The following is an 11968-nucleotide window of genomic DNA, read 5'->3' as shown; positions in this document are numbered from 1 at the left end:
AAAAAAAAAAAAAAAGAAAAGAAAAATTCATCACAAAACCATTGGTTCCAGACTATTGACTGGAAAAATAATGCTTGTACATTATATATGAATTCTTCAAGGCTACACTGAAACAAATTTTATACTGCTTTCTGTGTGGATTTTGATGCTTTTGATCTATTTAAATAGTAAGGAAAATTTTCTTTTGTTTCTATAGATACTTGTTGCTTTGAGGAATTTACACTTCAAGAATATTGTGCACTGTGATTTAAAACCAGAAAATGTACTACTAGCATCTGCAGAGCCATTCCCTCAAGTAAGTGAAGACTAAGAAATACTCATTTCCTCACTTTGTGGTTTTTGGTTTTTTGGGTTTTTTTTTTCTTTGTCTCCGTTTTGGTGCATACAGTATTTAAACGATGACAGGAATAAAACCAAGTACCGCCCTGGTTTTGCTCAGTAGTACATTTAGGAGATCAGCCAGAGATTTCTCAGTTTAAAATACATTTCTTTTGCAGGTGAAGCTGTGTGATTTTGGCTTTGCACGTATCATTGGTGAAAAATCTTTCAGGCGCTCTGTGGTGGGGACACCTGCTTATCTTGCCCCTGAAGTGCTCAGGAGTAAAGGTTACAACCGCTCCCTAGACATGTGGTCTGTTGGAGTTATTGTCTATGTGAGCCTTAGTGGTACATTCCCATTTAATGAAGATGAGGATATAAATGATCAGATTCAAAATGCAGCATTTATGTACCCACCAAATCCTTGGAAGGAAATCTCTAGTGAAGGTAAAGAAATGAACTTTCTTTATTAGAACACCTTTATGCATAGGTAGTGCACCCAAGTGCTTAAACCACAAGGTTCTCTGAGAGAGCAGTGCAAAACTCTTGAGTAGTTTGGGTTTTGTAGTCTATGCCAAAATGGCTAAATGTGTGCTGGCATGGGCATGGGAAAGGTGAAATGTTAAATACAGTGTCTTGGATTGTTTTCAGAAAAGAAGGAGCCAGAAGATTTAGTGGGGGGAAAAACTGATGTAATTACTTGATTGCATTCCTAGGGAGTGGGATAAATACCCCCAAATTCCTCAGAAATCCCAATGAAAAGTTGGATCTTGCTCAGTATTTGCTGAACACTGATGTCATAAAACATACTTTATCTAAACTATGATAAAATTACAGAAATGGTTCAAAGTTGAATATGGAATTTTGTTTTGTACGTTAATAAGGAAAGCAAAACCTGGATTCAGATCTGAACAATCTGTAAATTTATGAGGTTGGTCTTCAAAACTTTCTAATGCCAACTTTGTTAATCATATAAACATGACTATATGATCACTCAAAGATGATTATATGATTAACACACATGTAGGTGTGAAAGGACACATAATAAATTACACAAATATTGAAAGTAGCTTCATCATGTTGGAACAAGGGATTATGCTCAAGCTTTATTTAAACACTTTTGAGAATTACTGAAATTTTAACAAGTAATATAATAAAGCTTTTCTTGTTTCTGTCAAAAGGAAAAAAACAAACCTCCCCATGCCTATTTTGTAGCCTAGTTTAATATAAGCAAAGCTACGCATAAAATTCAGGGGCTTGATTCACTTTAGAAGAGTTTGGTAGTGTATGCACAATTTCACATGCTGCAGTGAAAGTGAAGATGTGATTAATATTTAAACAATATATTTTTTTCTGTTTCTCATTGTTAGCCATTGATTTAATAAACAATTTGCTTCAAGTCAAGATGAGGAAACGTTTCAGTGTTGACAAATCCCTTAGTCACCCGTGGTTACAGGTAAAATGATGCGTATTCATCCCTATGCTTATAATGGACAAATAACAATTGTATGAAATCCTTCACAAGCTTAGTAAAACTACTAGGAATGCTTGTGAAGAAACAATCATGGAGTATTTCTGGTTTTGGCTTAATATTTTACGTGCTTCAATTACTCTGCCCACGTCTTAATGGCTTTCATCCCACAGGAAAAATTGTTCATTCCTCTCCCCTTCCTTCTCATTCACTGCCTGATGCTAACACGGAGTTCCACTTTTCTGTCGCTTCTTAATAGAGGCAGTGATGAATGCATGGAGTCTCACTGAGAAAAGTGCAGACACAGTGTTCAGTGCTAAAGATGGCTTGCAAACTAAGGGGTGCTGTAGTTTGTAGCCATTTTAGAAGAGAATTGTTTGAAATAGAATGTAATGAGTAACCTAAAAGACACTGTACAACTTAGAAGACATTAAGGGGAAAATCCAATTAAATAAACAGTACAAACAGTACTGGAACTAATATCACTTTATGTATGTATACATCTAAATAGTAGTACAATTAGTTTTATAACAAAACTCTCTTATCTGTTTTCTAGCAGTTTTCATGATTTCTAATACTACAGCCTTGGGAACTAGCATATTTAATTTGGAACCCTTCTTTTTTGTTGTACTCTGTTTTTAAACAGCTCCTGTTGGTTTTATCTTGTTGTTATTTATATTAAAAGAGACAAATTGCCGAATTTATCTTTGAAAATATAAGGCTGCTTCATTAACTCTTGTTTCTTGAACTGCTTCATTAACTCTTCTACTCCTTAGGATTATCAGACTTGGCTTGACCTCAGAGAGTTTGAAACACGCATTGGAGAGCGTTACATTACCCACGAGAGTGATGACGCACGCTGGAAGGAACATGCGTATGAACACAACCTTGAATACCCCCAGCATTTTATTATAGCTCCGAATCCAGATGACATGGAAGAGGACCCTTGATTTAGTCATAGTGCTAAACTGCAGCAAAGGCCGACACCCCAGACAGAAGCTGAAGATAAGTTTTGGAACAATTGTCGCTCTTTCTGAATGCTTTACATGTAGTTCAGCATACAGAGCCTCAGAGGATCCTGTGTTGACGTGGGAATAGACTGTCATCCGACAAGCTTTCCTCCAGCTCTGACCTAAACTATGAATGGTTTTTGGACAGTGGGATAAGCCCATTGGGTAACGCTGCACCCAGTTGTATGGCTACAAAGCCATTACTGAAGTGTGATGTGTACAGATGGAATGCTTTGCGTTTTTCAAGGTTTTCTTTTTTTTTTTTTTGTAGCCTACACAGTAAGAATTTTGTAATGGTTTTCTAATCCCTATTTATCCCTATTTACTAGGCCATAGAAGACTGTTTTTTGTTACTTAGATACATCTCCTGTTTCTTAGACTGTGCATTGTGAAAAGAGATTGTAAAAGGAAATCAGTGCAGAATACCTTAGCTAATAGAAAAACATGGCAGTTCAAGGTTGAATATGGCTTCATAGGTGAAGGAGTAATTTGCTGCTCTTAAGACAGTTGGGTGTGTCTGTCTTTGCCCTAACCGAACTTTTTCCAGATACCAAAAAAGAAAGAGAAAACATGCAACTTCTTACATTCCTCTTGAAATGCTGACTGACAATCTGAAAAGACGACAATCAGAGCTGTGCTCATCCTATATTTTGTCTGGTAAAACAGAGCAATAAGCCACAGTATTGTGTTGCTATGCAAGGCTGGTGCGTGTCATTGATACACACCAAAGGTATTTTGCCTTGAAACAACATCAGTAGTGCAGAGAAGCACACAAGACCTGATGTAGCTTATCCTTTCTCTCTGGAAAAAGTTTATAGCAGAAAGATGTGGAAAAATAGGGAAAAACATATGCAGCTTTCTTCTGTTGTTTGGAATAACAACGTTTTTAAATTTTCTAGTCTTTTTCTAACTTTTTAAGGTTCCCTCAACTAACATCAGGAATAGTTTGTAGCTTGCTAGCTTGTATCTTAATTCTGTTCCGTATTTGGGTATGACAAAATCACTTGTTGCTTCCACCAGGGCAGCTAGACTGGAAGAGAAAAGGGCTTCGCCTTCCTTGCAACCTTTACCTGCAGCCTCTTCTGTCCCTATTGTGCTCAGAACTGTTTTGAGCTGAATGGAGAGTCCAAAACCACCCCCTAATTCAGTTTTTTTTTGCAGATGCCCCAGTTGATGGATTCCCAACTATTTACTGGACTTGGCACAAAAGAGGAAGCAGTAATTTCTTTGGAAATGATTCCCTAGGAGCATAGTTAAAATTGACTGTATTTCAGGGAAGTTTGAGAGCTTGAGTGCTAAACACAGTTGGAAGAGGGTATTTTTTTCTCTTCACCTATTTAAAAAAAAGTGGGAAGAAAAAATTTCCTTTTGTGTGGATCAGCTGCGTTGTGCTGCTGGAAGGTGCTGGGTGGCTCTACACATTTCTGATATGCCAAGCTACTTAAGTGCAACTGAAAATACCTTAATACTTATATAGGCTTGAACTGCAAAGGTGGGGGGGGTGCTTTGAAGTAGCTCCTTTCTCTCCTACACATTTTTTTTTTGTGTGTATGTAGAGAGAGAGAGATTTTTTTCATCCTTGTGTTGTTCAGGTAAGGAAACAGGTGAGCAGATGTCACCTGTTAGATTATCACAGAATTTTACCAAGTTGTTTTGGTGCTGGGAGCTGCTTGCAGTGACAGTAAACTGATAATAAGGTCAGTGGCAGCTGCAGAAGTGTATATGTGGGCAGGCTTAAGTCCTGAACATCCCTTTACTTTTCCAGTTGCCCTTAGTATAACTGCTGTTGTTCAGAAGTATCTAAATAAATTAAAGCTAAAGTCTGGCTTCCCTGTTAAAATACCCCTAACTTTGCAGAAAAATCTTGATTGAATCTGCACAGCAGTTTGCTACAGGCACCAGTAGGCAGAGTATTTCTGCCCTTCCTACCATCATGCATCCTTTCTCCAAGCACATTATTCTCAGGTTTGTGCAGAGATGAGCCTGATGGGAGTCTGTGCCACTCCTACGCTGGGGGAGGTCATTCTTTTTACTTTTATGCTGTCAAAGCAGTGTAAAGGAATCTGAAAGAGGCAGAATTTGACCCTTAACCTTGCCCTCCTGCTTAGGTGAGGTTGGGACTGATTCTTCTCCAAGAGGCGCTATTTTTTTTAACCTTTGGAAACAGAACAATCACCTATGAAGTTGGTAGTCCAGTATTGGCTCAGGCTTGGCAAGGGAAGCAATCTTTCTTTCCCCACCCCCTCTCCCCCCCCTCTAACTTCCACCACCCAACTGACCAAGTTTCAGTGAAGCCATTGCTATCTTCCATTCCAACTGTAATAATATAAATACAGTCTGGTTCTAAGCTTTGGATTTTAAACTTGAGTTGTCACTATTGTTTTCTTGTTTGTTTGTTTGTTTTTTAAAGGAAGAAAAGAAGCCAGCTTGGTTGCTTGAAAAGCACAACACAAGAGAGGAAAGGGTTACAGTAAGGCCTGACTGATGTCTCTTCCCATGAAGTCTGCTTTGTGCTGCATAAAAGAAAAAAATTATATTAGCTATTTATTCTTAACTTGTATTAAAAAGAATGCTGTTAGCCTTTGGAGTGGTTTGCCTGATAATACATGCACATATGCAGGCTTATGGGGCCAGACAATAGAAGCCACAAGCTGGTAGCTGAGGAACCAAAAAAATCAGACATGCATTATAAGTAAACTTTTTTCATTGAGTAGCAAAAATAGCTGAATTTCTTTATTCCCTTTTTTTCTACCCTTACTGCAAACTTTGACAGCAGTAGGTTATAGTGTTTAATATCCTTACCCCTAGATGAATTAAGTTGCATTCAATATTGCTATGATGATGCTAGAAAAAAAGCTCATGTAAAATTTTATAGCCTCAAATGGACACTGTCAAGTACTTTTATATTTTTATACATCCAATTGTTTGTAAATATCCTCTGATAAGCTTGAAAATAAAATTTATTTCCCTATCAGACTTGTTCCTTGTATTTACATGAACTCTTTCTCCTGCAAACTTTTCTTAGAAGTTTCTTCATACTTTCTTGTTGGCATTAGCTATACTCTGTTGTGGGAATTCTGTTAGCAGTTGCTTTCTGACAAATAACTTCTTTGCATGCTTCCTATTACCATTCTTATAAAAACATCTTCAAAGATGTCAAGGCATTTTGTTTTGATTAAGTATCTCAGCTGAGTGCAGCTGATGTCTATCTGTCACTGACAAGTTTTAACTTGATTCCTCTACACAGTATTACTCTCAGCTCTGTATAAGACCCCTGAAACACTGTTCATTCTCAGCTCAGTGTGCACTGACTTCTGTGTATGCAGTTCTTGATATCTACACATGTGGTTTAAGTAGGTCAGTCAGTAAGAGCACTGTGTTGCACTAGATGTGCTCTGAAAGCACTCTCTTTCAAAACATGCTTAGGCTCTGGAATGTGGGTTGGTATGAGAAAGGTTGGTAAGAGGAAAAGTGCCTGGAAAAAGTGTGACATTTCATGTTCCTTCAGTTTAAAGATAAATCAAAATGTTTAGTTGTTACCTTACTGCTTACTATTGCAAAGCATTTAGTGCATGAAAATATAAAATGCACAGGACTCGATTGCTTTAACCTTAAAATTTTTTTTTTTATTTAATAGGTTGCTGCTGAAAGTTACCACTGTTACACATCTCGGTACAGTAACTGAAATTATTTGTGACTGAACTTACTTCAGTGAGAGTTCACCAAATCCAGCTACAGGTGGTAGGGGAGACTTGGATTGTGGATTATCTTTCTTGGTAGGACGTACAACTCTGTGATGAGGCAGTAAGGCAAAAAAATGAAAACAGTCCCCCATTTTCTTTGGGTTCATCAACATATCAAAGCTGTGGAGCAATTGCTCATGAGTTGCTGAGTTGCGTGAATTCTGCAAGAGCACCTAAAAAGAAAAAGAAGGTAGGCTGTAGCCTTTCCTGTTTCCCTATACATTCCCTCATACCTGTTATCTGCCCTTGCAACCTTCCATCTATCCTAGTGTAACAGTCCCATAACGTTCAGTAGAACAGATGAGCACTGGTGGAACTCTCACAGTAAGTACATACCAAAGTTTTGCATTAAATACTCCTAGAAGGAGTATGATGAGTTCACTTTGAGGGCTCCACAGTAATATATATCTAGGAGAGGCAACTCTATGCTACCTCAGACCAACAAGTCATTTTTAACAACTTTTAATAAGAATCTGATCGTAAAGCAGTTTTCTTGCTGCTTGAGAGTGCTGCCAGTGGATGAGGAGTGTGCTATATACTGCAAACACTACTGTACCTGCAATCGGAGGTCAATGCCCATGTTTTTTAAAAACTCCCGTTGTTTTATGGGGCCCAACGTTGCTGTTCTTCCCTCTGCCATCTTTCGAAGATAACTGAAATCAACATCTGCTGTCAGGTCTGCTGTACCTGGGGCTTTCAGTACATCATGAAGTTTGTGATTCCGGAAACCCTGAAAAATTAAATTGCAAGACTACACTCAGCTGTATTCCTATCAAAGATGTAAGTGTAGCAGGGGCTGAAGTTACGCTTCCTATCAGACAGAAACCCCAAAAGGTACTGATCAAATGAGAACTCAATTACACCATTTTATAGCTGTGGCAATAGTACATTTTTCTTCTATAATGTCCAACTAATTCCTTTTTTGCACCAGAACTTAGTGATCCAAGGGAAAAAGAAAAGATAAGTGAGTATTTTATCTCAGTATTTCTGGACTTACCCGGAACGTGTCAGTTTTGGTTCCATCGTGACCATAATCAGCAATCAGTGCAGCCCCACCATCCTTTTCTATACGACAGGCAAGCCTCTGGATGAGGATGCCAGCCTCAGGACATACTTCCACATGATCTCGTGTTTCTTCAGGCTAATGCAGAATTCAAAGACCAAAATACCTGTATTAGCAAAAAACTACAGAGCAAGAGTATTCCACACGTGTCTTGTTGGGACTCATCACTGGGCACGGAGATACAGGGGCAAAGTCCAGGCTACCTGTAGCTTGAGCTAGTTTTTGCTAATGGTCTCTTTCAATTAGAGTTTTCCAAGTTCTCGATTTCTTTCATCTCTTGTACCGCCTACTCACTGGAATGAGGTTTTGTAACAAATGAGAATACCTGCATAGAGTGAAACTGCATTACTGTGGTAATAAAAATTAGAAACAACACTTCAGCCACACATACACTTCAGAAAAACCTTTGTGTAAAATCTTGCAGTTGGTTTTAATCTCAATTACATGAAGAATCCAGTGAATTTTAGAGACAAAAAGTCTTAGACACCTGCTGTTAAAGGTCAGTATGGCACGTGTACTCAGTGAGTACGTACACAGGAGGCTGAGAGCTTGGCTTAGGTAGAGCCAGTGTTGAGAGTGATGTGACAAACGCAACATAGAACTGTTTGTTGCTTGCTGCATCCACAAAATGTCTAAGCCCCAGTTCTGCTAAATTTGATGCACATGTTTAATGCTGTGCTATACTTTCAAAGCACACAAGGTTTAATGCTGGTGGAAGCTTTGTAAAGTAAGAACTGTAAGCTGTGCTTACTCACTGATGGATGGAGAGGCATCATCTTCCTGTCAAAGTAACTGAGAGGCAGTCTGCGACTTTAAAGAGACAGTAATGACCTAATTACAAACTCTGACAGCTGTAACCTTACCTGAATAAAGTTTTCTGTTGCAGGGGTCCTGGATGGTGACAGGACAAAGCGCAGCTGGTCAGGGACTTCTGGATCTATATCAACCAACACTTCATGCCAGCCTTTCTCTGTTCTCTGTTTAATTAACCCAGAGTACTCATTTTACACTCTAATAGGTATACAGTATCTTGTTTTTTTTGACTGAACTACTCTGCCAAGCATTTTCTCAAAAGTTCTAATTAAGAACATAATGTGCTATTAATAGTTACTTGTTGCTAATTAATTTCAGTAACTGCCTTTGAAAAAGCATGTGATAGAAACTGGTCAGTAGATTTAATAAGTACAGGTTGAATTAAAAGGAGTAAATGGTGCCAATGAGAACAATTCTTTTGACAATTCACTGTTTAACTTACTAAAATAAAATTATTCTAGCAATAATTTCTCATAAATAGTCTGAAATTGAAGTTGAAAGTTTCTTCTGAATCGCATCTAGACTTCATTTTGCTATTCACATTGCCATTAGTGGTACAGAAAATAATGCTGAAATAGAAACCTTATTCACGTTGTGTACAAAATGGGGGAAAAAAATGACTTGTCATTTTTGACAAGCAAAAAGAAGTCTTAAAATTTCTGAAGTTTTTCTCCATGCAAGAACAATTATTAACTTTATAGCTGTCAGGTGAATTAAAGCCTTATTTGTCCAAGCTTAGTTAGAAACATTTCATCACTATAGCCAATGCATGTGTCTGGTTTGGTACCGTCACTCTATTCTTCTCCAAAAAGAAAAGATTATTAAGTATACGGTCACATTTACCATATTCTTCTTGCTATACCTGAAACTTATGTATTGGCAGGGCATCCAGAAACTCATGCGCTAAGTAAAAACTGTAACCTGGAGGAAGGTTAAAAAAAAAAAATCAAGCATTAAATTATATTAAATCATTAATGCTTTCGTAGCAGTTTCTAATGGAAAATTAAAAATTATTATTTTTTTTAATTTCTAAAGCATTATGCTAGTTAATGGCACTGTGAAATAATTATTATTCCCAGCTTGGATACATTAAAGGCAACATTTCTACAGCTAGCTATAATTTCTAGTGCACGGTTGTTTGTTTGTTTGTTTTTTAAGATTTGTATCTCATGAAAGGAGTATTATAGTTCCTGTGCCATTAATTAGGCAAAAACAGTAAATGGTTTCCAAGGCAAAGAAAAATTCAAAATACATGAAATTGGGTAGCTATCCCAAACTGAAGTTACGATTCTCATTAAAAAGCTTAAGAACCTGCCTTGGATTCATACATACTAGCTCCTCATTCCTGCATAACTGTCTTTTTTTTTTTTTTAACCCATGAGGAAAGTTAGCAGAGCTGTCCTCGGTTATCGCTGTAACAGGATGTTCAAACTCCTTACCTTGCGGTACATCCTGAATGTCTCTGTACCAGTAAATGGGAATTCCGCTCTTGCTAATGCCTTTCATGTATGCAGATCTGTTCTCAGGGTTTGACTGCACCTTTCCTCCTGTCAGCACCTCTGCTTGGATCGCACTGAGTTTAGGACTCACTTCTACCAGATGAATAGAGACATCACATTTACTAAGTAAGGAGGCAAGCTGGTTGAAGACCTGCAAAGGCAGAGAAGTTCTATAAGGTACAGTCATATTCTGCATACTTCAAGAGTGAAGAATAAACACGATGTGATTAAGGGTTAAGGATAAGACTGAGTTAGCTTTCATTCACTAAAACAGTCTCAGTTAAGAAGACTACATTTTGCTTCTCCAGGAGAAAAATAGAATAATATAACAGAATATGACTAAAGCTGTTAAATTTCTAACAAAGTTGGAAGACGATAACATACATTTATAATAATAAGGATATGAAATGTTAATCACTTTAAAGCTCCTACTCTTTTAAATTAACTTCTCCAATATCTGTAGAGCACTTAGCACTGAAAGAAAAACGGCTCCGTTTTCCCACACAGCATAAGCAAAACATGTTTAGTATTACATATTTCCCTGTGCAGATTTTTGTCATTAACACCCAAATCTGAAACTTCTGAGATACTAAATCCCATTATCAGTGTGTTTTTGAATTACTAGTATGTTAATTGCTTGATAGCCATGCTCCAGTATAAGAACAAGGAGGGTTAACTCAAGCAATAAACCCAGCAAGCCCCTGAAAACCCAGGGGAACCCAAAACAGATTCATTCCTGTACTCTCATCCTCTCTGCTCCCTGCTGTTGCAGGCACTGAGGCCTCACATTTATGCGAGCCTGGATAATATATTTTCATAAATAAGCTGTGATGGAATATTCCTTCCCTCCCTGTCAAGCAGTGTTTGTGTGGCTACATGTGTGCCTGCACTGTCCTGCTGTCCATGCAGAAGCCTGGGCCCTTCTCTAAACATGCACGTTTTAGTTAAGAGTCAGTGCTGCAAATCCGATTGCAGTGATGTGGCTACTAAAGAACAATAAACTCCAACAGCAGAACCTTACTTCTTCAGATCACAGTGCAGCCACTGAATAAGGCCAGAAATAGGGAGCATTACAGTTAGCTTTCACCTACCCGCAGTATATCGTCTGTGAGGGTGCCCGTCCCTGGGCCCAGTTCCACCAGCTGGAATGCATTCTGTTTACCCATGGCCATCCACTCACTAACGTACCATATTCCTATTAACTGATAAAAACAACACAAAGAGATACACTTTAACTCCAGAATCTGTGGAAAGCGACACCTGCCTTCCGCCTGGTAATAGCTGAGTGGAAAAACGTTCTCTCAGAACTTACGGATGGTGTCCCAAGCTATAAAACCAGAAAGGGCTTCCCAGTCTCCTGCAAAAACAAGCCACTCTCCCAGACCAAGTCGTCTTTCATACAATCAGAGACTCATTAAGGTTGAAAGGACTCTGAAAATCATCTAGTCCAGCCACCAACCCATCCCCACGTCCCTCAGTGCCATATCCACCGTTTCTTGAACACCTTCCATGGACGATGACTGCACCACCTCCCTGGGCAGCCTGTGCCACTGCCTCACCGCTCTTTTCAATCAGTTTTTCCTAATATCCAACCTGAACCTCCCCTGGCACGCTTTAAGGCCTCCACCTCTTATCCTATCACTGTTATACAGAAGAGGCCGACCTCACCTCACCACAACCTCCTTTCAGGTTGCTGTAGGTCTCCCCTGAGTGTCCCCGTCCTCAATTGAACCACCCCAGTTCTCTCAGCTGTCCCCCCTAACATCTGTGCTCCAGATGCCTCACATCTTCGCTGCCCTTCCCTCAGGGCCTCAATGGGCTTTTTGACCCAGAACTCAGCACAGCACTGGAGATGCAGCCTCAAATCTTTCGGCGAACGCCTTCCAACGGAACGAAACCTAAACCTCACTGAGCGGGACACGGGGACTGCGCGTCACCTCTCCAAATATCTGGCTGATCTCCGGCGAGGTGATGAAGTCCTCTCCGACGCCGCCCCGCCGCGTGTAGTAGCCCTGCGGGGGGAGGAGATGAGCACCGAAGGGCCGCGGCGC

General features: G+C 39.2%; 2 protein-coding genes across 2 annotated transcripts; one reads left to right on the top strand and one right to left on the bottom strand.

The window, feature by feature from the left end:
* Positions 1 to 70: 70 nt before the first annotated feature.
* On the top strand, positions 71 to 5773 carry LOC104909621 (serine/threonine-protein kinase D3-like). The gene is made up of 5 exons (XM_010706858.3): positions 71 to 76; positions 197 to 295; positions 498 to 765; positions 1689 to 1774; positions 2566 to 5773. The coding sequence occupies exons 1-5, from the start codon at positions 71 to 73 to the stop codon at positions 2737 to 2739; spliced, it is 633 nt and encodes a 210-aa protein (XP_010705160.2). The 3' UTR covers positions 2740 to 5773.
* A 630-nt stretch (positions 5774 to 6403) lies between these two features.
* On the bottom strand, positions 6404 to 11968 carry NDUFAF7 (NADH:ubiquinone oxidoreductase complex assembly factor 7; the record flags this gene model as incomplete). Its single annotated transcript, XM_010706952.2, has 8 exons — positions 6404 to 6715; positions 7099 to 7272; positions 7540 to 7683; positions 8469 to 8582; positions 9281 to 9339; positions 9858 to 10068; positions 11009 to 11119; positions 11855 to 11968. Coding segments are annotated over 8 exons (1140 nt in total), but the record flags the coding sequence as incomplete, so codon positions are not given.

The sequence above is a fragment of the Meleagris gallopavo genome, chromosome 2, assembly GCF_000146605.3.
Source record: "Meleagris gallopavo isolate NT-WF06-2002-E0010 breed Aviagen turkey brand Nicholas breeding stock chromosome 2, Turkey_5.1, whole genome shotgun sequence".
NCBI lineage: Eukaryota > Metazoa > Chordata > Aves > Galliformes > Phasianidae > Meleagris > Meleagris gallopavo.
This window is presented reverse-complemented; position numbering and strand designations above follow the sequence as displayed.

Bases quoted from the DNA above. Each gene is read 5' to 3' on its own strand.
- LOC104909621 (XM_010706858.3), top strand. The intron at 296-497 runs GTAAGTGAAGAC...TTTCTTTTGCAG, and splicing joins CTGCAGAGCCATTCCCTCAA to GTGAAGCTGTGTGATTTTGG. The intron at 1,775-2,565 runs GTAAAATGATGC...TCTACTCCTTAG, and splicing joins TTAGTCACCCGTGGTTACAG to GATTATCAGACTTGGCTTGA.